The sequence below is a fragment of the Rhipicephalus microplus genome, unplaced genomic scaffold, assembly GCF_043290135.1.
Source record: "Rhipicephalus microplus isolate Deutch F79 unplaced genomic scaffold, USDA_Rmic scaffold_23, whole genome shotgun sequence".
In the NCBI taxonomy this organism is placed as follows: Eukaryota; Metazoa; Arthropoda; class Arachnida; order Ixodida; family Ixodidae; genus Rhipicephalus; species Rhipicephalus microplus.
The window spans coordinates 4,528,906-4,554,649 of record NW_027464596.1 but is presented as its reverse complement, the minus strand read 5'-3'; the positions used below and the strand labels follow the sequence as shown (position 1 = coordinate 4,554,649).

Sequence of the window (25,744 nt, the reverse complement as noted above, 5' to 3'; positions counted from 1 at the left end):
GTTTCACCCATTGGATTGTTCACCACCAGCTTCAAAACTCCAGGTAGAGGCAGTTTCCCAGTGTAACAATATAGACTTTTGTCTGTTGGCTCCAACTTCGGTCAAAAATGTGCTTTACGCATCTTCTGCAATCTTCTGCAAATATCTTCTGCAATCACGCACACAGGGGATCCAGTGTCCACTTTCATTTGGAGCTCTACTCCACCCCAGTTGAGTGTGGTATTGTACGCACTGCTACGCACGTCCTTCGGGCTCTGAAGGGTGGACAGATATATGCTTTCGGGTTCCTCTTCAACCACCATGTTCGACTGAAACTTGCCTTGATGGCTGGGAGTCTTGTTACCGAAGCACTGACTTGATGAATGTCCACGTTGCACTTGAAACACGTTGTGTTCTTGTGCGGGCATTCCGGCGGTGAATGACTTTTCTCGCCACAATGAATGCACGAGAGCTTCTTGCACGGTGGCCGGCTGGCTTTCTGGTTACCGTGACGCTTCGTCTGCTCCAAAACGTTCACGCCGGTTGCCACCGTAGCGGCTGGTGCGTCGCTTGATCCCGACAGGCGACTTGCATTCAAAATGGCCAACTCCTGAAGGAAATGGCAAGCATTTCCTTCAAGTCAGTGGCACTGCAATGGGCACGAAAATGGCCCCAAACTTCGCAAGTACCTTTATGGCTTCACTTGAAATCCCATTCATTGAGGGACGTACCTTGAAACCTTTCTACTACAGAAGATACCTAGACGATATTTTCATGATATGGAACCATGATGAGGGAAGTCTTTTCCGCTTCATAGAGGATTTTAACAAGTGCCACCCATCAATTAAATTCACGCACAAAATTTCCAAAACTAGCATTAACTTCTTGGACGTCACTGTCACGGTCAAAAATGACCGCTTGTCAACAAACCTTTACAAAAAGCCTACAGACCGTCAAATGTACCTACATTTCAACAGCAGCCACCCAAAGCATTGCAAAACGGGTATTCTATATTCTCAGGCCTACCGGTACCGAAGAGTATGCACCGATATGCGGGAATTCGACAGACACGCAGAACACCTAAAGCATTCCTTATTGAAACAAAATTATCCGGAAGACATTATTGATGATGCCATACTATGTGCTCGCAACGTGAACGGGAATGATATAATTAAGGGACCAAACAGAGTATCTAAAACGACTTCCCAAACAAACCTTGTACTAAGTTACTCCTTATCAGCGCTATGAATCAACAACATACTTTCCCGCCATTTCAACATAATCAGGCAAAGCAAACGACTAACTTCTATTTTCGCGAAGCCATCTCACGTGGTGTACCACAGGGATAAAAATCTGAAGGACATTCTTGTCAGAGCAAAAACAAACCCCCCCAAAATTCAATCAGGGTGCCATCCCTGTGGAAAAGCTCGATGCAAAGTATGCCCACAGATGGTCACAACACGTGAATCCAAAGCGAACTTCTCGGATTTCATATTCTGTATAACTGAAAGCCTTAATTGTGACTCCAGTAACGTAATATACATGCTACATTGCAACATCTGCGGACAAGAATATATCGGCCAAACAGACACGCCATTTCGGCTGCGGTTCAATAATCACCGGTACTACGCCACTTCACTGCTGAAGCTACCTTTATCTAGACATCTGCGCCTGCCAAACCACAGTTCTGAAAATATCAGCGTAACTCTTTTGCAGTCCGGTTTCTCAAACAGGCGCGAGCGGGAACAGCGTGAGGCATATTTTATTTTCAAATTCATAACATTAGTAGCCGGCATCAACGAGGACCCCGTAAGACGTGCATGTTTGCGATTTTTTTTTCCGAAGTGTGTAGTCGAATGGAACAAGCTCTCTGAAGAACAAGCATGTTGTGTAAATGAAGACCTATTTGTATCTCTGTTGTAAACCCCCCTGCTGTAACGCCCAAGGGCGGTGCAGGGTAACACTTGAATAAAGAAAAAAAAGGAGCAGTGAAGCACTGCACCTACCCTCTCCTACACTCTCTCGCACCACATGCTGCAGTTGCTAGCGGCAAGGATAAGCGTGCGTGCCCGCAGCTGTTGCTATGGGAGAGGACGGTGGACGGATCCCAACGGATGCCTGACATAGCCCGACTAAGAAATGCATTCGCATTTAAAACCTTTTACTCGCCCAAGAATATGCAGCATGTGGAGGGGAGGATCTGATACAGCGGATGGACACACAGAGCAGCCTGAAGAGGATTTTAGCAGCTGCAGTCCGACACGCAATGCAAAGACGCATAAAGAGTGGTTCCTGCTGGAAATATCGTTTGAAGCACTGAAGCCCTATGAACGTGAATATTTCCTGCAAAAATGTAACCCTATGACATGTTTAAAGTGAACAATTTGTGTATAAATGAAATTATGCGTGGTCGTTTTTTGAGTTTATATTTTCTAAATGTTTTACATGGATCTCATTTTTTATAGGCACCACCTTTTACGAAAGATTTCGCCCACCCCTTCCTACTTTTAAAGTATTTTAATTTTAGACCACCTGTGTTACTTGTTGCAATCAATAGGCACATACAATATGCATAACAGCACTATATAAAAATACTGCTTCAGAAGAGCTGAAATGTGTGCCATATGAAATCGAAAATAGCTATAGATGACGGGTAGCCTATTTACTGATAGTACGTGCGAACAGTTTCTGAACAAGGTCCACCCGTAGACTTCGTCACTGCTCGCACGCAGGCAGCCAAAGGGTACGCTATTCAATCAGTGGAGCTGACACAGATAAAGGAAGCTGTTGTTCACAATTGCGCTCCCTGATTTTCCATGGAAGATGTCCTCTCTTAAAGGGGCCCTGAAACACTTTTTTGAGTAACCATGGAATTGATTCACTGGAAAAGCGTATTATCACACAAATTGAATGCTGCAAACATTTTTAAGAATCCGTCCACTACGAGCAGAGTTACAAAAATTTGCCACACGCTGTAATCACATTCTTTCGTCTCTCGTCAAAAGCGCTAGAATCTGAGCAGGAAGGGAAGGGAGGGGCAAACAAAAAAAAAAAAACGTCACTTGCGCCTTGTGACCTAGAGCATTTTTTCTTTTTTTTTTTCTTCGAATACGGGTTTTTTTAGTGCAATCGCGGGCGCACACGTGGACAAGTGACCACCTCTCACGGCGATCTCTGTAACAACCGAGTGCGCCATGTCCAAATCAGCCAATGGCTGATAGATGGGCTTACTGGGCTTATTTTTCGTGATTTGTCGAGAGAAGAGAAAGCAATTTTTAGCTGACTTTGATAATTTATTGTGAATTCCGGCCAAGTTCTGCGCTATATTAGTTAGCTCGCGTGTTGTCAGGAGCCTCTACTACCGATCGGCAGTGTTTCCTGACCATGCTCAAAAAGTGTTGCAGGGCCCCTTTTAAATATGAGTAACCAACGCTGTAGGTTAAAACGAATGGAAGAAGCACACACTGTGCTTCGACTGCACTTCCAAGTGTCGTATGCATTCTTTCTTTTCATATTAACTTCTCCCACAGTTTTGTCTCCAAAGAACCAGACAAATGTTAATGCTGCCCATGTGTCTTCGTCTCCTGATATAGTTAATTATTACGATGACAATCTCTCCATGTGCTTTGCAAGAAATAAAAACACTCGCAAGGCTCCTAAGACTAAGAATAAATATAGCTTGTGTTATTTGCAGCTAAATCTAAAAATTGTCAAGTCTCAAGCACGACCAGATGACCAAGCGGGATAAAAGGGTGCAGGGAGAGGGGCCCCCTTGTTTTTTGTTTAACTGGGCCCTTCGCACTGTTGTTCCGGTTTTGTTCATGTAGTATGATTCTGTAGTATGAGCATAATAATTAGAATTTAAAATTAGTTATACACACTCTTTCTATACTGCTTGAGAGGTAAAAATAGATGTATGATGTGAAGCGGCACAAGGTCTCTTCGATTCGACTTTACCGGGGCCACCAGTTCAACACGGGCAGCACGTTCCTCCTCAATTTCCTGGTTCCCTTGTTCTGGCTTTCTTTTGTTCATACAAGCGCAGTGCTGGACGAGTTCTCTGTCGGTTGCAGCATCCAGTGGAAAAAGTTGAGCTTCGGCGCTCGCACAGTAAACCACCATGCCTGAACATGAAATTCTCTCGTGCTCGCTGGCTGTATGAAGCATGTGTTGTGACGTGTAAGCTTCATATTCACCGCAAATTCTTTACGGCGTTTTCTCCATTACCATTTCGTTATTAAGACACTGATCGTAGTAAGCTTTTTGTTGGATTAAAAAAATAAGTACCATAAAAATTGGTCGTCGGTGCCTTTATAGGAGCCTCGCAACCCTTTTCTATGTAACTATCGAATGGCCGCAACAATTTTTAGAGTTCGTCAAGCATGAGTGGAGCTACAGGGATCAGCTGCAGTTGCTTTGCATCGGCTCTCATGCCTACGAGCGTGTTGGGATCTCGTGGATCGGCAGCTGGGTTAATAAGGATATAAATCACGCGTGCATCATGACCTTCAGCACTTTTGCTTTTTTTTTTTTTCTTCGAACGCTCGCACGGGCACTTGGTGACCTTGACAACTACGCAGCCCTCGATGCTCCAATCAGCCAGTGGCTGTGAATTTCAGTATGCTATGTTGCAGACATTTGGGTATATGGCGTCATTAGTTGAAAAAAAGGAAAACTGATTTCTGGCTGGTATTAAAACACTGATCTCAATTTCCAGACAGCATGCTGCCCTAAAGTGTTTGGCTCGCACGTTCCCAGGAGCCTCGACTACCGATCAGTAGCTTTCAGATGCGAAGCAACTCTTTGACTAGCCTACGTAATGCTGTCCCTCTGTCCGCAGGTGTTGGGGCGGTGCCAAGTAGGTCACGCCGTCCCTCCCAGTGCGCGCGCGTTTACGTCACTATCCCCCTAGCTTGTCGCCACCTGTCATCTCTCTCGCTTCATGCTCTCCACCGCTCGCAACGTTCGAGCGCACACAGAGTGAACAGTCTTTATCTGCGATGAAACTTACACGGAACCCAAACAAACTTACACGGAACCCAAACTACTTCACGTGTTTTTGCTTTTCGAACATTTACTTTAGTAAACACCTCACCGAGTTTTGCTTCAGACCGTTCTTCTAGCAGTCGCGCTGACGCCCGTTTCAACCAGGCCAACGCCATGCGCACTGCTGCTGCTTCACAACCCATCAGCATTCCCTTCAAGGAAATAGTTCATAATTTTTTCTATCGCACTACTAACTCACGCTCTACAGCAACTGCCTGCAAAACTTCACGAAACCTTTTGAAGGGCGTGTGTTGTGTCTGTGTGCTGAGGCATTAAAAATGAGCGGACCAAACATTCTCATCCCGAGTTGTACCCAACCGAAAAAATACGCTCACAGAGCAGAAGTCTCCAGATTGCCCGGACGTTCCAAGCTTACTCGCGCATGTGCAGGCAGAGTGCTGTGGCTAACATTGTGCAGCCAGTTCTTGCTACCTTTCAAGCTCTCGTGCATTCTCTGACCACGCTAAAAAAGTGTTGCAGGGCACCTTTACAAGAACATCCACAACAGTGAAACTGTCTGTTCTGTATCTCGCGCGCTCCGGTGATGCCCCATATTGCCCAACAACAGTCTATCTCTCTAATGAAGCAGAGTGGGAGGAGGCCATCAGAAACGCGACGCTCTGAAAGCAAGCCCAGGTTATCTAGAGGGTCCAGGAGAAGACTGAGCGTCATGGCATCCTGTCCTCTATACGGCCGAAGCAAGCAATCACAACGCCTCCCTCTTCCCCCCCCCCCCCCCCTGTCAGGGGGTCCTGTCAGTAACTCCTCAAGATCCATTCCACTCAGTGCATTGTCCGTATAGAAGCCAGGCATCTTCCACTGATATTATGCAGCCATGTGTGATGGGAAATCAGGTTTCTAATTAAATAAACAGCATGCGAGGAACTCCACAATGAAAATGGGAACAATGTAAAAATTCCTATCTTCCTCCTTTACGTCAAGTTCACTGCAAGACTCCTCTGGTTTTTACTGCCGGTCCCTTTATTCACTTGCAGATGATGCAGCATTGTCAAAAAGACTAAAATCTGTAAATCTGTCTTCGTTGAATATACATACCGTTGTGTTGCCCAATTTTTTAAGGAGAAATCTTGTACACGTAGTCTTGACATTAGAGAATACGTTTTTTACAATCCTTTTGCTGCTGCATCTGGGTGTGCCCACGCAATTAGGCAAGAACATGCACACTGCATTGTATGTTTGTAGGAACAACCCCCGGGTGCTACAAACAAACTTTACTACCCCTCTAGAATAATTATAGCTTTGGTTAATAAAACCCTGAGCTAGACTTGTGCAGCTAAAAGAAAAAGTGGCAAGGTATGCCTCTTGGTGCATATCGTCCTTACACTTCCATAATGCACCTTTAAGACCAGAATCATGTTTATTCCCATAGTGAAGTTGAATCTTTGCAGAAAAAAAAACTGCACATAGACGAAGGACGACATACAACAACACAGCACAACACACCCTTTGTGTTCTGTGCATGCTTTGACGTCCAATCGCAGATTTGTTTGCTTCCAATTTGCCAAGTCCTACTCGGTGGAGTGTTACTATGTACCCAAGGAAAAAAAAAAACACCACGCACAAGTGCTAACAGTAAAAAAAAGGGGGAGAGGCAGGAGTTTATTGTTTCATCTTTTTAGAAGAAGCACACAAGCCCGCCTGCTGTCGAGACAAGCTGGCAGGGAGAAACAACGTCGTTCATCTGCCGCCCTTTCTTGTGGCCGAGCACCAGCTTGTTATCACAACGACAGGCAGTGCAGGCTAGTGGCGCTAGGCACGTGTGTCCTTTATTGTGTCGGTTGCCAACCCGTCTCTCGCTTCAGTTCCCTTCTCCGTGCAGGGGCCGAACTCTTCCTCAGGGCCGACATTGCACATGCCGGGGCTTCTTTTTCCCACCCGAGGGCTGCTCGGCTGACTGCCGAGGTCCGCCCCGGTCTTGGCACTCTTTGCTCAACATCGACGCCATGTGGAAGCACCGAGGTAGAGGAAGAAAAACAACAAAGCCCTGCAAGAGATCCAAGGCTTTTGTCTCAGGAGCATCATTGAGGAGACGGAAAAACAACAGTTTGGCGACACGAGAAATTGGGGGACCCTTAAGTTTTGCCTTTTCGAGTTGAACACCAATCTGCACTTATGCACACACTCTAGTGCTATATTCCCAATCACTAGCCTGCCTTTGCTTCTCGGCAAAGACCTAAACTGTGCTGCAAGAAAAGCCACAGTGCAGGCACCTTATTTGCATCTACCTCGAAATAGCACTCTTAGCAGAAGCCGATTTTTGCTCACAATTACAGATGCCAACATCAATAACGCTCACCATAGAATTCCTGTAGAACAAGCTCTTCAGCGCTGTCTTGTTAAAATTTTGTATCAAGCAATGATGATAAGGGTCATTCATGATAAAAGAATAGCTTTAAAGTGCACAGTAACGATGCAGATGGGAGAGAAAAGACACTACCACGGCACTGAGGTGTTGTCCTTTTTGTTCTCGTATGCCTCATGGTTGTGTGCCAGTAGTCTGACAATGCAAGGTACTACCAGGCAGGAAGCTCATAGTTTTATCCTGTACATATCTAATTTGGTACATAGAATGGTTGGCAATACCGAACAGTTGAAAAATTTCCTTTAGTTTCTCATGCAAAAGTATGGGACCGGTGCACCCGTATATCAAACTCCCACACAGTGAGACATCCGCTATATCGAACTTTGCACTGCACCGAAGCCCAAAAAGTGCATTTTTCCTAGAAAAAATTGATCAATTTTTGGCCCGTGTTCTAATAGGTTCAAATCCTTCTTCATGCGCAGGTGACGAAAAGGCAGTGTTATTCTATAGCGCTGATCTGGCTCGTTGCACGGCGTTTGCGAGTGCACCGGTATGTTTGACACACAATCAGGAGGCCTTATTGTGCTGGCATAGTGTTTTTCAAAAGACCAATTGCCGAAGGCACCAAAGTGAGAATGTCAAGTGACTCAGTGATCTCGTTGCAATGTTCGCATTCCCTTCCTTGTTTGTTAGCGCACAACGGCATGCTTGCCAGAAAAACATGGCCTTCGTGATGTGCAACCTTTGGACATATTTTTAGTGTTTTTGGTTTTAAAACGCATGTATCGGAGGGTACACTTTGTGTACCTTTTCGTGTGAAAGCAGCTGAAAGCAGCGGGGGCCAATTACAAAGCCACAAGTGATATCGATATCGCCAACAGGTCGACGGTAGGAACTCTGCACCATGGCTCAGCGTTGTTTTTTATGCCTTCTAGACCTGTGTACTTCTCCCCACTTTCTCGACAAATGCGCATTTCAGAGTTGAACAGAACGTTGACCAGCACGTAGCGATCAAAGTTATGACTAGAGCTGGGAGCGACGTCAAGCAAAGCAAAATCATAACTTTCTTTGAGGACCAGGTGTTGACTCTGGGTGCGTTATGACTATTGTCAATGAACGTGCGGTGCTTCAGTGAATCTTGCAACTTCTCAGTGTTTTCAGACACCATCTCAGACAGTGAGCAAAGTCATCAGTGCAGATGATGACGTAGCTGTTTCTGACTGCATCGATACTGCGATCTTGGCTGCCGTTGCCGGCGCGGCGGAAGTGTACCCGTGCGCTTATGAATATGCCACCGCCATCGCTGCTGCCGCTAGCCAACCTCTATTGTGCTACAAAGCTTGCACCTGTGTTCTGCCTCAATCAACGCTGTTGTGGCCGAAGGAGCTCAATTTAGTTAGTATTTGAAAAGCTTCAGTGATATTGAGGATGACTGAAACTTGATGGTGCGCAAGAAGCAAAACAAGTGAACAGACTATTTTCTTGTGAAATAAGATGCAGTAACTTGTAGTTCACACTTTGTTCTTTGTTACACTGCGGGTGAATTGTCGTGTTATCATTTTGAATGATTTCAGAGGCCTGAAAAGCTCTTATTTAGGCCTTAAATAGGCATATCTTGTATTTTGAATTATCAATATATCACACTGTTTGGCGATCCCCTTCGAGTTGATATATCCGAGATCGACTGTATTCAAAAGGTTACCGACTTATTTCTTCAAGCTAAAAAAAAAAAAACCTTCTCACCAGTTCAATCTCTTTCGTTTTTGGTTAATTTGCCAACCCCCCCTCAACCACCTCGGCCTTGGCTCGCTCCCCAATCCCACTTTGCCTGTTGCTGCGTGTCCTATTGCTTTTCTTTCTAGCTGTAATGAACCAATACCCTACACTCATCCGCTGCAGTTCCTCTAACCACCACCTGGTGCCTCCTCACCCATTGGCTCCTGTTTTTTATTACACTGCCGACCCCCCTCAACCACTTCGGCTGCCTCCCCTGCCTTCCCCATTGCTGCGTGCCTATTGCTTTTTTTTTTTTTTTTTCAATCTGTGCAGGGACAGTAAGTCCCCCATCCTATCTGAGCACCACAGTGGGATTGACAAGGTGTGCCAGTGTAGAGGCATAGCAGCTGATAAGCACACAGCCAGGGAAGGTCACCAAACAAGGTTGGTCGCTTCCTGTGACCCTCCCCCCTTTCTTTTTCTAGCCTGCTTTCTTTTTTCTTCACTCCTACTATCCCTTCATTCCCTCTTCCCCCGTGAGTGCACGCTTTTGGGCACCCCTCGAGATCACAAGCTGATACCATTGCTGCGGTTAAAGATTGCCAGAAAAGATAGTCGCAAAGCGGTTTTTATGATGCGTGGGCAACCTGGAGACAGCTTGCAGTATACAGCCCCATCAATCACCCAAAATGATCGAAGTGCAACAAAGAAGCTGTTTCCAAACAGTGTACGGGTATCTAAATTGTGAAAGGCTAAGCGACCTAACTTTTTTTGCATTAACGCATTTTTTCCTTCTCCTGTAAAAGTTTTCATAAAGTTTACCACGCATAATAAACGCACCTCCCAACTTTGCTCTGATTTTTCAAGAAAAAAGTGCGTTCATTACACGAGTTATTACCAAGCAGATCATCTGTGTATAAATATGCAATGTAGAGAGTCAGACAAGGCAGAAGTTTGGGGGAACATGAAACCTTATCGGGAATCAGACGTTGCAGGTTCAGTCCCTTCAACTTGAATCGCACGTTCACTCCCTAACAGAAAGAACTAGTCTTCTTTTACACTTCACTTTCTCTTCACATCCATATTCCAACTACCACAATACGTTTAAAAAAGTACAATTAACATCCTCTTTTCAACTTTCTTAGCTTCATTATGTGCTGTTTTTCATTAGGCTTCCTTTAGTACAGATGATGACGATACATGCGAGAGAAGCATAAGTGGGGGAAATATGTCTTACTACTTGCATAATGTGATAAGGTGTGACCTATCCAACGTCTTGCGAGGTGTCATCTGGACACAGCGTGACGCGGCAGATGTCCTTGACTATCATCTCGGCAACCTGCCATGCCATGTCCTCTTCAGTCTGCACAAGAACGCACAATACCCAATTACACATAAATACAAATATCCCGCCTCTAGACTTAAGCACAAAAGATTATCACAGGCTTTGCAGCTTGCCTGAAAGGTTGCAGCTACATACGTGAAATACCATCGTAAAGATACAGTAAAAAAAACAAAAACCTCAGTTTACCACCAAGGACATTGCAATGAGAGGCTACAGATTAAGTTTCAGCAATTAGACTTCCTCAACGTGCAAACAAAATTCACCACCTTTGGGTTATTGTACACTGCCTTTATGATAACGAGGCTGTTGCGACTGCATATCGAAATGACCACAACTAGCTCAATCAAGTTCAGCTGCAGAACATCTCATGTGAGCCACTGCAGAGGGAATGTGCTCACTATAAATTTAGGATAGGTGATTCAGTTTTATGAATTAACATCTGGTCCACAAAAATCACTGTTGGGAATAGGGCAAATCCCTGAGATTCTATGCAAAACTATTAACCATGTGCATCTCGGGAATTTATGAAATACTGACGGCATCTCGAATAAGAGGAAAACGAAATAGCCAAAGGACACACGATGACATGAACATGTATAAATGTATGTGTCAAAGACAACGTGCACCTTCTACCAATGAAGAAAAAAAAAAACTGATTGCTAAATTTTGAAGCATTATACTCAACCTGCACTCTCACAACAAAAGGAAATATACACTTTAGGAACATTTTTTTTTGCTCTAAACTGATTTCATTGTATTGCTACAGCAGCACTTTTTCAATGCAAAGACTGTTATGCTATATTTTCTGCTTGTTCATTAAATAAATATGCTTCCGAACTATGAAGGATTGCTGAGGAAGCTTGAAACTACAACTACTTAAATGGTCTTTAACTGTGAAGAAGTTAAAGCAAATTAATTTTTTTACATTAAGCAATGACTCAATCAATTATAAACACAAGGGAGTGCAAAATTCAATGCCAGAATTTCGCTCAGAAGCTTTCCTACACATGCGGCAGCAGGCACTGCTTACAGTTATATCACTTGCCCTCATTTCAATGTCCGAATATGGTTGCAACATATGTTACAATTACAGGCGCTTTCCTGTGAAAAGGTCTTTCAATGAGCATTCATTCAAACTGCAACTAAATATAAAAAAAGTGAAACAAAATCATGCATAATTACAGCAGGCATTAATTTACTACCTGTGGGAAACTTCAAAAAACAAAAACAATGACGGACTTATCAGTAGACTAAATTTCAAAAAAGTATTCAATCAGTAAATTCTGTAAAAGTTTCGCGACAGAAAAACAAGAATTTGTCAATGCAGAAAGCATATAGATGTTTTATGATCTCCATTAATTACAATATGCGCCTTCGTGAATGGATTGTGAAACGGCGTTATGCACATCACCTTGCATGCTAACGCAACATTTTCAAAAGAGTATGCTCCACTCACCTTATCTGCTTCCCAGTTGACTAGCTTTCTGAATGCTTTGGTGAGGTTAGAACCTGAACAAGACAGGAGAGCACTTAGTACAGAGCTCGCCTCACAGAGTGTGCCACATTCACAACGTGAACAGAAAACATGCCACTGAACACTTATAAAGCCCTCACTGATAAATTCCCGGGTTGTTTTTTTTTTAAATAGAAAAATGAGATTTTCCGACAACTAGGAAAAAAAAAGGTGAGGCGAGCTACGAGCCAGGTGAAGTTGGGAGCTTATAGGCGGTCAGGCGGTTTGCTACATTGCTAATAGAGTGCAACAGATTATCTACTTAGAGATAGCGCAGCAGCCAAGCATGCCATGACAAAATTTGATTCGAATAGAGATGTCGAACCATTCCCAATTGTATATCTACTTAAAATGTGTGAGCAAGGAATCGTTAAAAAAAAGAGAAGTCTGGGGTGCGGCCTCACTGGCGACCATCTGCTGGTAATGCAAGCTCTCACCAGAGCAGGATTGGCCACCCTGGTGCAGTACCTGGCCACAACCTTCCATGAACACAGCAATTAACCCTTGGCCCTCAGTCCCCAGCAGCTGCAAAGCAACTGTCCAAGGCGGCGGACAGACCTGTGATCTGGCGGAGGGTGCTAAGAATCCCTGGGTACGGACAGGCCGCCAATAGAATCTGAACATGGCTACTTTCAACACTAGAAGGCTATCTAGTGAGGCTAGTATTGCTATGCTATTGGATGAAGTAGAGGGTGTTAAATGGGATGTAATAAGGCTCAGCGAAGTTAGGAGGACACATGAGGCTTATACAGTGCTGAAGAATGGACACGTCCTATGCTACCGTGGATTAGTTGACAGAAAAGAACTAGGAGTGGGGTGTCTCATACACAAGAATATCACTGGCAACATAGAAGAATACTATAGCATCAGTGAAAGGATGGCAAGTATCATAGTTAGGTTAAAAAAGGTACAAAATGAAGGTGGTACAGGCCTACGCGCCTACATCGAGCCATGATGATCATTTGGTCGAACACTTTTATGAAGACGTAGAGTCAGCCATTAATAAAGTAAAGATACAGCATATGGGCGACTTTAATGCCAAAGAAAGAAGGAAACAGGCCGGAGACCATATGGCATCGGCTCTAGAAATGCCAGAGGGGAGTTATTGGTAGAGTTCGCAGAACGCAATAATTTACGAATTATGAATATCTTCTTCAGAAAACAGGCTAACTGTAAGTGGACATGGCAAAGTCCTAATGGCAAAACTAAAAATGAAATTGACTTCATTCTGTGTGCACACGCAGAGATTGTCCAGGATGTAGAAGTAGTTGGCAAGATTAGATGCAGTGACCATAGAATGGTAAGAACTCGTATACACATAGATCGAAAAAAGCAAAGACAAAAACTGATACGCAAGAAGCCAATTAATGAACTGGCGGTGAGAGGAAAAATACAGGAATTCAGAGGTTTGCTTCAGAATCGATTCGAGGCAATAAATCAGATAACCGACGTTAGCGTTCACACAATGAACAATAATTTTACTAGTGCCATCAAAGAGTGCGCAATTGAAGTTGAAGGTTCAGTCACTAGACGGGAAACTGGTAAACTATCTCAGGAAACAAAAAATCTTAAGGAGACGACAAACGATGAAAGCCTCAAATGCAACTGACCAAGTAGAGCTAGTGGAGCTTTCAAAGTTAATCAATAGGCGTAACGTAGCCGACATCAGGAGGTATAACATGGAAAGAATTGAGCAGGCTGTAAAAAGCGGCAGAAGCCTAAAAGCTATATAAGCAAAAAAGAAGCTTATAAGCAAAAATCGAATGTATGCATTGAGAGACAAGGAAAGCAATGTCATAACTAATATAGATGGGATAGTCAAGATAGCGGAGTTCTACAGAGAGCTGTACAGAAGCCAAAAGAACCAGGATGGTATTGGGAGAAACTATAATAGTCCTAGAGAATTCGTCGTCGTACCAATAACAACAGGAGAAGTAAGGAAAGCCCTAGAAGGAATGTAAAGAGGCAAAGCAGCTGGTGAGGATAAAGCAACAACGAACCTCCTGAAAGATGGCAAAGAAATTGTGTTAGAAAAATTAGCCACCTTATATACAAAGTGTCTCTTGACGAGGGGGGTACAAGAATCTTGGAAGAACGCCAACATCAACTTAATCCATAAGAAAAGAGGCGTCAAGGACTTGAAAAATCACAGGCCAATCAGCTTACTCTCCATTTTCTACAAAATATTTACAAAAATAATAGCTAAGAGAATTAAGATGATATTAGAGTTCAATCAGCCAAAGGACCAAGCAGGATTTCGTACCGGCTACTCCACAGTATACCATATTCATACTATCAATAAGGTAATAGAGAAGTGCGCTGAATACAACGAACCCCTATACATAGCTTTTATAAATTACGAGAAAGCATTTGACTCAGTCGAGACATCAGCAGTAATGCAAGCACTACGGAATCAGGGCATCGAAGAACCCTACATAAACATACTGGGAGAAATCTACAGTGGATCTACAGCCACCATAGTTCTCCATAAAGGAAGTGAAAGAATTCCAATAACAAAGGGTGTAAGGCAGGGAGACACGATCTCTCCAATGCTATTCCCCGCATGTTTACAGGAGGTATTCAGGACCCTAGACTGGGAAGAGTTAAGGATAAAAGCTAATGAAGAGTACCTTAGTAACCTGGGATTCGCTGATCACATTGCCTTGATGAGTAACTCGGGACGAATTACAGTTCATGATAACTGAACTGTACACGGAAAGCAGAAAAGTAGGTCTGAAAATTAATAAGTAATGTGCAACAATCTCGGCAGAAAACAGCACTTTGTGATACGTGAAGAGCGCTGGAAGTTGTTAAGGAGTATTTCTACTTAGAACACGTAATAAGTGCAGAGCCGAACCACGATATTGAAGTAACTAGAAGAATAAGAATGAGGTGGAGCACATTTGGCAAGCGCTCTAGAATCATGACAGGTAGATTAACACTATCCCTCAAGAGTAAGGTATATAACAGCTGCACCTAGCCGGTTCTTAACTACGGAGCAGAAACCTTGAGACTTACAAAGAGGGTTCAGCTTAAATTGAGGACGATGCAGTGAGCAACGGAAAGGAAAATGTTAGGTGTAACCTTAAGAGGCAAGAAGAGAGCATAGTGGGTCAGGGAACAAACCAGGGTTAAGGGGAGATGCTACTCGAAAAATGATTTTCTTTAATAAGAGTCTGAATTTAACACAAATTGGCATGCTAATAGAGTTTTTTCTCCTCTTTTCAAATATGTCATTTATTTTCATGTAGATTGCTTGGTTTTCTTTCTGCAGGTCAGATACTGCAAAATTATGGCCATTGTTATGCAACAATTCTGACGTATAAAAATTTGAGATAAAGCATGCAGATTAGCTGACTATGATCCTTTGGAACTGTAGAGTGCAGAAAACTATATAAATTTTGTGTGTAAAAAGGTGAAATACAATAATAAAATAGAAAAGTTTACTATGGCTCTAGTTGCCAAGGGCTTTCAATGTTATGTAATTTTTGAAAAACATAATCAAGCAGCACTGACAATCTGAATAGATACTTGCACTCTATGGGCCTTCATCATGCTATGTGCAAAATTTCATAGAGGTATGACAATTCTAAGTATACGAACTAGCGTGTGTAAGAAGCACAGATCACACAAAACTGCAAAAGGAGAAAAACGCATTTGAAAGTTTGAAACCTTTTTTTTTATCACAGAGTTGTTAGAAATGCATAATCTTTGGCCATAATGTTCAACAGAACTTTGAAAAGCACTGCAAGTTACTAGAACTGTCCTGCAGCATAGGTTGTGCCCTCACAGTCCTTGTGAGCACTCTCTTCTAGCCGTGCCCTTTTCACTCCACGACGACGGTGGGTCCTTGCTTCTGCTGTCAGACGCTCGGACATTCTCTTGATGCGCCTCGCATCGCGGGAATCACTGAAAGTAACTAGATCTCTAGATGGCAGTATGTTGAGCTCTTCCAGGATGTGCTCAAAAGTAGCATGACCCTTGTTGAACCACAGGATTGCCATAGCTGCGGCAGTCTCAACAACCGTTCGGGAGACAAACTTAGTCTTGGGGCAAAGTAGCCAAATTTTGCTGTTCAGGGATTCCGATGCGTTCTGGGTTTTCCCTTTGATGCATCGAGCAAGGAGCTTCTCATCCGTTAGCCGCTTATAAATGGGCAAAACAGCCAATCCCTGTGCTTTTGTCAGGAGAGGTGTGTGGCGTGGTGCAGGTTCACCAAGTGCTTCAGCGCGTTGATGTTTGCACCACGACTCTGTTCCTGCAGGGCAAAACTTGTGGCTGCCAGCATTGTCAGTAGAGCATGAGTGGAAGTACGAAGCCCATACTGCAGTGTGCATATCCCGTACACTCCCCCTGTTGCTTGTTATGCCAACCTGATAGTATGTTTGGAGCTTCTGAATGGCTGGCTCTTTCATTTTCTGCCCTCGTGGTAATGGCACATGCAGCTTCCGTAGCGCGGTGCCAAGTCTCTTGGCCACATGATTAGTGCAGTCTTCTTTTCCTATATTGACAGCACCATGGACTTTTGACTCTGAAACTGCACTATATGCTTTGCTGTCACCGTCACTCAAGAATGTCATGAAATGCAGTGGGGTGTCATAAGTCAATGTTCTCTGCCAAATGCGCATTGCAGCCTCCGTTTCCATGGCATGGGAGGAACAGTCTGCATTTTTTTCACAGACTGGGCCATGGAATGCCTGCCACACTTCCTCGTCTGGGCCCATATCCTTGTGCCTACTGCATGTCAGGCAGTAATTTGATATGACCTCGAAGTCTAAGCCGAGGCCAGTATTTAAGGAGATAACTGCGCCAATCCCGTTGTGGCTTTTGTGGCCCCTCTTCTGCCAAGTGCCGTCGAACATAACAGCCACATCAGTTTCGCCTGCTACTTCTTTCGTCAACTCTCTGGATCGGCGCAAGTTTTCACTCACAGCTGCCATGGCAGCGGTGTACACCTTCTTTGCTATCGAAAAAAATCCTCGGTTGTGCATTGGCTTTGGGAGTCCAATAATGGAGCAAAATCTCGACAATTGCTCATGCCCAATGCCGACAGCGCATGCAGCCACCACCGCCTTCACATTTACAGCGAAACTATCTCGGGAGCTCCCACTGTCGTACCGTTGGCTCACTCGGCTGCTGCCGTCCGCTATAACACGCAGTGACGTATAGGAGCACGAAAGAACAGTCGCTGAGCATTCGCTGTTTTTGCAATGAAGTTCGAGGAGCGACGAAAGTCCCTTGCCCTTTTCTGCCGGCTCCCGAACGGCAAGTTTTTGAATACCGCAAGCAGGGCATGCCGCACCTGCCACAAGTGCCGTCAGCAAGAGGGTGTCGCACAAAACTGTCGTTGCACAAACCTCATCAAACTGTCTTTCGTCTTTTTCGAAGAAGCCGAGCTTCTTTTCCGAAGCACTGACGAAAGAAAGCGCAGCGTCAATCCCTTCATCGCAGCCACTGTCGCTCGCGCACTCGTCGATGCCGCCGTCAGGCCTAGCACACGTAGGCGCGTTCTCGTTCGTCGCCGTCATTCGGGGCGCTTTACGCCGCCTTCCGTTGAACTTGTGCTTCGTTCGAAACTTCTGCGGTCTCACGTTGCACTTTTCCGGGCTTGTCATCACGGAAATATGCGTAGACGCGCAGAAAAGCAGACGGATCAAATGCCGATGGCCGCCACCAACACAGCTGACAATGACTCGGTAGCCAATGGCGATGCGGCTTAGGGTGCCGCGCATTTCAAACAGCTCAAACCACGTGATAAAAAGGCCTCGTTTTTAATTTTTTTTTTGCCCATGTAGGAAACTGGCGGTCGTCGGAGCTGTAAGAAGGCCGGACGCAACTTTCCAAACCGATCGCGATGGCGGGCGGCACTGCGACGGAAAGCAGCGCGCAGTTAAAGATGGCCAATATCGGCGCAAATTCACGAAATTTTGAGCCACCGCGATGCCTTCATACACATTTTTTTGCATTTTGCGGTTCGAATTTAGTTTTGAAATTTTCACAGATGAAAGAAGAAGGTTTGAAGATTACAATGCAATAAAAATCAGAAATACGAGAAATTTCGCTAAAAACGCGATTTTTCGACTCGCATCTCCCCTTAAGGATAACCAGGGTAAGAGAACAAACCGGGACACGTAGCACGTAGACAGGATAACCGGTGGTCATTAAGGGTAACTAACTGGGTTCCCAGAGAAGGCAAATGCACGAAGGGGAGACAGAGAGTTAGGTGGGCCAATGAGATTAAAAAGTTTGCGGGTAAAACGTGGCAACAGAAAGCACAAGACCGGGTTGATTAGCGGATCATGGGAGAGGCTTTTGCCCTACAGTGGGCAGAGTCAGGCTGATGATGATGATGATATAATCCCATTCAGTAGTATACAGTGAATGAAACCCCACAATGAAACTCAACGACAATAAAAGTACTGCCACAGTAGCATAATTTCGGATCCATTGCAAATGTATATAGATTCAACATTAATGAGAACAGACATACAATGATGCCAAGGTGTTCTCAATTAGTCCACATTAATTTTCTAACAAAAAAAAAACAATCTCTTAAAACATACACTTCTTTTTATCACAGGATTCAACTCAATTTCCATCTCCCTGGCCTTTGCATCAGCACTGGCCTTTGCATCAACAGATCATGTCACCGTGCACCATCACACTCACTCTCAATAAACAGAACCTGAAGAGACCACCAAAACCTGTTCCATTTCAACAAACGTTTCATTTAGTAAGAAAAGAACAGGGGCGCAGAATTCAAGTGTGATACCAATCATACTAGAGCCAGTTGTTCAATTTAGGCAGCATTTCTGTTTAAAACAACCACCCATGCAATTCACACGTTTGGACACCTGGCACAATTCTACGCTTCTTCTATGCAATATTGCATGCATTAAGTAGACGCCTCCCACTATAGATATTCATACAGTGAAACTTCAAATACACATCCCTCAGTTTTGCAACAACCCGCATTTTACGATGAATTGGTGTGGTGCTGGCAAAATCCCCATAGGAGTAAGTATTAAAAACCTTGGTTATGCGACGCAGTTTTATGCTGACCCCACGGCTTAAAACGACTTTCAGAATCTGTACAAAAGAAAAAAAAACACCTTTACTCCAATCAAACATCGTCAAAATTTTCACGAGTGAAAAATATGAACTTGCGTTCCCTTAGGTTGACAATTAGAAATAGAGAGACAGGAGGTCTTCTTAGAATGAAAAATTTATTCTCCTGAAAGTTCATGCTCTTCGACATGTGCCTCGATTGCCTGCGTACATATTCAAGGCCGTTATCTAGTGAAGCTCTGCCCACACAGAGTAGCTTCAGGCAGCTGAAAAGCTGATATTTTCTTATTTTCAGTGCATGGAAACTTTTCCTGGTTTACATACAGCAGATCTCCTGCCTTTGTCGCACTCGCAGTCACAGGCTTGCGCACACATAAGGGTGTAACGCAGCCGTTTTCACGGTGCAAAATTACTTTCACTTGACGTCAACGTTGAAAATTACGGTGGGACATCACTAGTTGCACTTCAAAAGCCAGCAAGTTGGAACAAACACAGCACAGTCGCACACGGAAACATTCTACACAAACTCTTACTCTGTCACCATTATGTGATAGCGATGACAGTGTGTCCAACTCTTCTGATGGGAGGCAGTTGGCAACCTGGTTTCGTTTTCACGTGCAGGCAATTTTATGATTTTGTTTACCGGTAAAAAGATGAACAATGGATTGGATTTTTTTTTTTTTAGAGAGTAAAGATACGCTCGCACCTGCTCCAACTAAGTAATGCTGCCATTAGCTGCCACAGGCAAAAATAATTCAATCGACCTTTCTTTCAGAGGCACAAGCTCGTGCTGAGGGCTTATTCAGGTAGTCTGTGCCCTTTTTTTATGGAATGCTGAATGTCACTGCCTATAATTGTAGCGTTTCAATTATACAACCCCCGGATTATACGACAGTACTGCCTGGTCTTCCTGAATGTTGTATAATCGGGGTTCCACTGTTTACAGTATAGACTGCTTATAACATAAGTTGTGGGAGTCATGAATATCCGCACTACAAGTGCCACCGCAGTGTAACTAAAACAGCCTTTTTCAAGAGCAGCAGTTGCACAAAATGTTTGAAGCATGTGATACGTGGTACTTACAAGCATTCAAATTTCCAAATGCTAAAATATTTCAGCATCCAAATGCCTCGATTATACACAATGCACAGAAACTATGTCGAATCACATTTGCCATTTCACGCACTGGGAGATGCCGACCGTTTTATATTACAAGTGTGCGCCCGATTTTAAGATATCACAATCGAATCGCAAACTACCATTTGAGCGCTACACGTGCAACGCTTGTTTCCATGAATGATATGCATTTCTTCCTTTCAAGTGCAATCATTAAAAAGACTTTTGCAGATTCCGTACCAAACCCCAACTTAGATTGCATGCGACCGCTACCTAAATGCAACTAGTGTTGATTAGGCCTAGCCTGCCGTTAGGGATACCACGAGAAGTTTTTCCAAGACGTGTGGATCAGGCCTCGAAAAGATCGCACTCAAGCACTGAACCAAGAACAGCGTGCATGATACAAAGTTTGCATCAGTGGTTGGGAAACCCTAGCATTACAAAAGCCTGCCAAGCTTATGTAAGATTGCACACTAGCAGCAAAAGCAAAAGCTTGCGTCATAGAGTTCCATATGCACCAGGGCAAAGGCTTATTTGTTGCCAAGGCAACCACTTTCTCATTCTATTGGTGAGCCTAGGTAGAGTGCCACTGTCTTTTTTCCTTTTCTTTTTCCTCCATCTGCTTTTTGTTTCTTCACTCCCCATCGTTGAGACCTCGTAGCTCGCACCCCAGTGTACCTCCTTTCCAAAGTGCACTCGCTACCGGTCGATTTCACAAAAGGTAAAAAAACTAAAATTGTGCGAATAGCAAATTTTAGGTTTGAAGCTAATTCGAAGCAAATAGTGATTTTGTTTCAATAATTTCGAATTGAATAGTATATATGACATATTAAAAACATGGGAATATTTATCATGACCTAACAAAGCTGCACAACGTGTCATAACAAGCTTTCAAGCACAACAAAATGAATTGATGTGAGGGTTATATTTTCAATTCAATGAGCCGTGCAACACTTCAAGTAGCCATGGAATGGATTCACTAAAGAAGCGTATTGACTCATGAATTCAATACCGCAAAAATTTTTAGAATCCGTTCAGTAAGTGCGGAGTTGTAAATAATTCTCGCATGCTGCAAGTGCATTCTCTTTTCTCGTCCCGCCGAAAGCGCTGGAAGCTAAGCAGGGAAAGATGGTACGGGGAAAAAAAATGTCACGTGTGCTTTCTGAGCTTGTGGAGTCCTTTCACGAAAGAAGAGAGCAATTTTTAGCTGACTTTGAGAATTTATTGTGAATCGCACACCGCATGCTGCCCTCTAATATTTGACTTGCGTGTCCTCGGTAGCCTTGACTACTGATCAGCGCTTTCTAACAATGCTGAAAGAGTGTTGCAGGGCCCCTTTAAATTGTAAGAGGGCTTCGCAGCAAAGCGCTTTTCTCCTTAATAGATGCTTTCATGGTTCAGCACTCCTACACTGCAGTGAAACCACTTTTACAGGCGATAGATTCAGATTAATAAGCATTTATTTGTTCGTTGTGAACATTTCACAATTTTCAATCATTTAAATTAGAATCAAAGCGAATTAAAATACCCTACTATTCGTTCGAATATTTTAAGCATTCAAATATTCACACAAGTCTATGAAAAACAGGTATGCTTGATGTCTTCGATTTTCCCAGTAACTTTATATATTACGCACATATGACCGAATAGCACAAAACCACATTTTGTTTTCAAATAAAAAAATTTCTGACCCAAGGAAAAATCAAGAAGCGTCACCGAGTTACGACGGTCGTTTTAGGAAGAGTGCGTTTTCGTAAATTCAAAGAGTGCACTTTCGTAACCACACTCAAACCTAATTATCACAAAGTTGCATCTTACACGAGAATAAGTTCGTTATATTCGAAAATTCGTTATGAAGGCTTACTTCTAACACTGTATCTATTGCAAGACTACTTTTAATTTACGCTGTTATAACAAATATTTCATTGTATCCGATTTCATTATATCGAGGTTTGCGTGCATTATCTCAGATGTAGAGAGGGGACTATGCCGCTTATAGATAATTACAAAGCTAATCTTATCTGACTGAACCCTCTCTCCTTGCGTTTGAAGTGACTGCAGGAAAGGAGAACCAAAAAAGGGAGAGAGGGTGGTTGTGTAGAGGGCCATACATGGTGAGAAACACTTTTTCGGCACAATGTCTTTTGGGCTCGATTCGAGTTTTGCATTTGGCACACGACCCGCCCGAAAAAAAAAAAAAAAAAAAAATCTCGAGGCCGGCCCGAGACGAGAAGACTTCAACCCACTAAAGCCAGGCGCATGGGCAGGGCCAGGCTCGGGCTACCTCAAGCCCGTGCACACCTCCAATACAAAGTATGAACTGACTAGCCTAACAGCAAGGATTTCTAAGCACAATGTCACAATGGCCCTGATCACATGCTGCGGGGCCACTCAGCGAAGGCCAATGGTTTGTAGGGTTGTGTTTTGTGATGCTAGTGCAATTTCATGCTTCTCGCACTTGTCAGAGCGGCAGTCCATCCACGGCTGCGAAAGGTGGATGATGAGACCAGCGTAGAATCGATCACAGCACATGACTTCGAAATACCAGCTTAGCATTGCAGTTGCCTGCTATTAACTTCTGCTCAGTTTGCCCAAGTTGAACAGACCTGTCTTTTTGTCCGGCTCTGGCTCGAACTCGGTCGTCAACTTGCCCAAGTGGTCGAAGTGCGCCATCTGCAGCTTCCTGCAAACACCCCAAGGAAAGAAAGTAATTAGGCTAGGTAACTTGAGCCTTTTTCACAGGATTAAAGTTGGTACACTGGCAGTATTTAAAAAAATAGAAAAAAAAAATAAAAAGGCTCTGTGAGAGATGCCTTAGTGAAAGGCTTCAAAAAAATTCATATTAAGCAGCGATTCCAACACCCAAAGACATTATCACAAAAACATTTCTGTGCAGCCAATGTGACTGAGCATCAAAAACCCTACCTTGCAATCGACTGTACAATTTGACAATCATTGTACCTTTAATTGGATTTTTCAGAAGAGTGTGTTCCACATCAACACTTTCTGCCGATGACATGTCATTCAAGACAGCTTAACTTTACAGAAGTGTAATAGAATCTCCTACGATTGAGCTAATAATAGTATTGTCAAACTTGATTTTATTCAAATTTAGCAACTTGCAGGAACTTTATTTTTCTAGTTGTGCGTGAAAAAACAAATTTGCTTTTCACAGACAGTGCATTCAAGTTTTTATTTAAATGCAAGAAAACAAAACCAATGCAGCTTTTTCTGTTCCCATATATTTAGGTAGGAGCTGCTGAACAAACATTCTCACAGGTTTCATGTGCGGTCACTGTTGAGACAAGTCCTGATCAGGTAGTCAAGTTTTTTTGTGGCAGTGGCGTTTTGGAAAACACTTTTATCATTTTTCAAGCCCTTCATTTTCTTTGTACACTTTATTTCGCTGATTCCCATTCTTCATCAGTCTTTTTCTTCTTCCCACTCATATATGGCAGCAAACTTTATTCGAAGTGTGTTCTTTATTTATTTACTTCTTAATTACATACTGCATAATGGGCAATGGCAAGGCTGGTGAAATAAAAGCAAACAAAAAAACAAAAAAGGCAAGAATGTACGAAGTTGCAGTATGGTAGACATAACGAGGAATACATAGTTTGGGCAGTTTACTCAAGTCGATGCCTGGTGCACATTTCAGTCTATTGCAGTTTTTTTTATTGTTCTCATTTGTAACCAATAGAAGCACAGAAACTTCTGTGTTAACTCCAGTAAGCATTGCTTGCTAACGCTAGATAGTATGATGCCTGGTGCGACTATGAACTACTGTTGCTCGAACTGCTTCGCTGAACTGGTGCTTTTAGTAAGAAGACCGAAATGTGAATGAGTACAGCAAGCGATTCGCACTGATACTGTAAAGCATGCCATGCCCATGAGGTTTCTCGTGGGCATGGCATGCCTCTTGACTTGCAGTGTTGCCAACCAAGACACCGTGGAGAGCAGAAACGAGACCACCCTCACCCAGCCAGGCTGCGCTTCCAGAGGGCGTCCGGGTTGAACTGCCCCGAGTCAATCTTCATGTCGTTGCCCTCAATGTGACGCAAGATGCGCCGTGTGCTCGGGGTGCCCGGCAACCACTTGCCGCTGCCGTCCACGGCCAGCAGCGTGTTGGTGGTCGTCAGAACCGCCGCCGGCTGCGAGGCCAGTGATGACAGATCGCTGCTGCTGCTGTCGCTGCCTGTTTTTTGGATTACCCAGGCAGAGCAGTTATTCAAGCCCAAAGGTTGGTTTAACAAAACAAGAAAGTGCTATGAACAGCCGAACCACAAATGATAGCAGTGCACCAGCAGATTGTCAAATATGCTGCAGAAAAGATGTGGGTGATGAGTGCAGCTTTCACAGGATACCCTGCAGCATATAAGTGTTTGCTTCTGTGAATAACTTTTTGATGAAACTATGAACTCGTTCGCCTTTATCCTTCCTTGGGCTCTTTGTTATCCATATTGCTGCATGCCGGGCTCTATTTGACGCATACAACTAGACCAAGTTCTTAGTAAGCTACAATAGCTCAATTGATTTAGACCTTTCAAACATACAATCATTACCACACTGCATCTATTCTGGCCAAGCACATCAGCATGCTCCATATGCTCAGGAACAATAAGCAGACCCACATAGCACTTATGGTATGAGCTCTGCAGAGTTCTGAGCCAAATGTTGCATTACAAAGGCAAATCGTTTTAAAAGAAGCCCTGCCACAGAACAGTTGAATAAATACTGCTTTGGGCTATAGTTGCGGACACGTTTCTATCAAAATAATAGGAATGACACAAGGCACAGACTATATGCACATGCATTGTTGCGGTAAGTTGTCTGAAAGCTTCGACAATGCTTCTGAGCAGCAAGAATTCTTGGAACAGATACAGCTCAATCTACGTAGGATCTGCATGCAAAGGTTTTGCATTTGCCTAGATGCCGATGAATACAGTATTAAAATGAACTAAATTGATTACTTTGCAGCATGAGTTGTCTTACGCAACTTAGTAATTTAATAAAAATAGCCACAAAAGTTTTCTCAACTTATCCAAGGTAATTTGCTCACTTTTCCCATTTTAGGCCTTTAAAAAAGGGACTGCTAACTTCTAAAGATTATAACAGCTCCGGGAATGGCAATGCAGCTGACGGGTAGCTCAAGGCAACAGCATGTAATGAATAATAATAAAAAAAGAATCATACTTTTATGTGCGATACTGTTCCTGAAAAAATAAAAAGTCATACTCGGGCCAAATTCAAGGAGATGGATGTAAGCTTGGTCATTGTATGATGATGATAGATTTTACTGGCGCAAGGGACCCTCGGGCCAAAGAGCGCCAAACACAGAGCTTTTCATCTGTTCAATTATAGAAAAAAATCTACTCAGGGTGGCGAGAATAAAAAAGTGGTGCATAGGGATTAAACTTAAGTGTAATGACTATGTGTGATGAGTTTAAAACAGTCTAAACCTTTGGGTTTTACAAAGTCACGCAGTGTCGGCAGTGGTCCTTGTCAGGACAAGGAGTGTGTGCTGCATGACATTTGGTAAAGAAGTCTCAGCGGTTCTTTCAGGATTGAGAGAGGGCTGAAATTAGTGAGAATATGTGATGGAATGCAGGAATCCAACATCAGCTAAGAACTTTAAAAC

At 43.5% G+C, this 25,744-nt stretch overlaps 1 protein-coding gene across 2 annotated transcripts in view; it reads right to left on the bottom strand.

Annotated features, from left to right (window-relative positions):
- Positions 1–6,613: 6,613 nt before the first annotated feature.
- Positions 6,614–25,744, bottom strand: part of LOC119169457 (A-kinase anchoring protein pkaap) — a 91,420-nt gene continuing 72,289 nt past the window's right edge. The window contains exons 9-13 of one of the 2 annotated variants that reach the window (XM_037420523.2): positions 24,085–24,301; positions 22,713–22,789; positions 11,866–11,918; positions 10,302–10,427; positions 6,614–7,030 (exon numbers count right to left, since the gene is read on the bottom strand). In XM_037420523.2, the coding sequence (XP_037276420.2) occupies positions 10,329–10,427; positions 11,866–11,918; positions 22,713–22,789; positions 24,085–24,301 (446 nt within the window). In that variant the 3' untranslated portion in view covers positions 6,614–7,030; positions 10,302–10,328. The remainder of the gene's footprint in view (positions 7,031–10,301; positions 10,428–11,865; positions 11,919–22,712; positions 22,790–24,084; positions 24,302–25,744) is intronic. The other variant, XM_037420527.2, reaches the window with a different exon arrangement.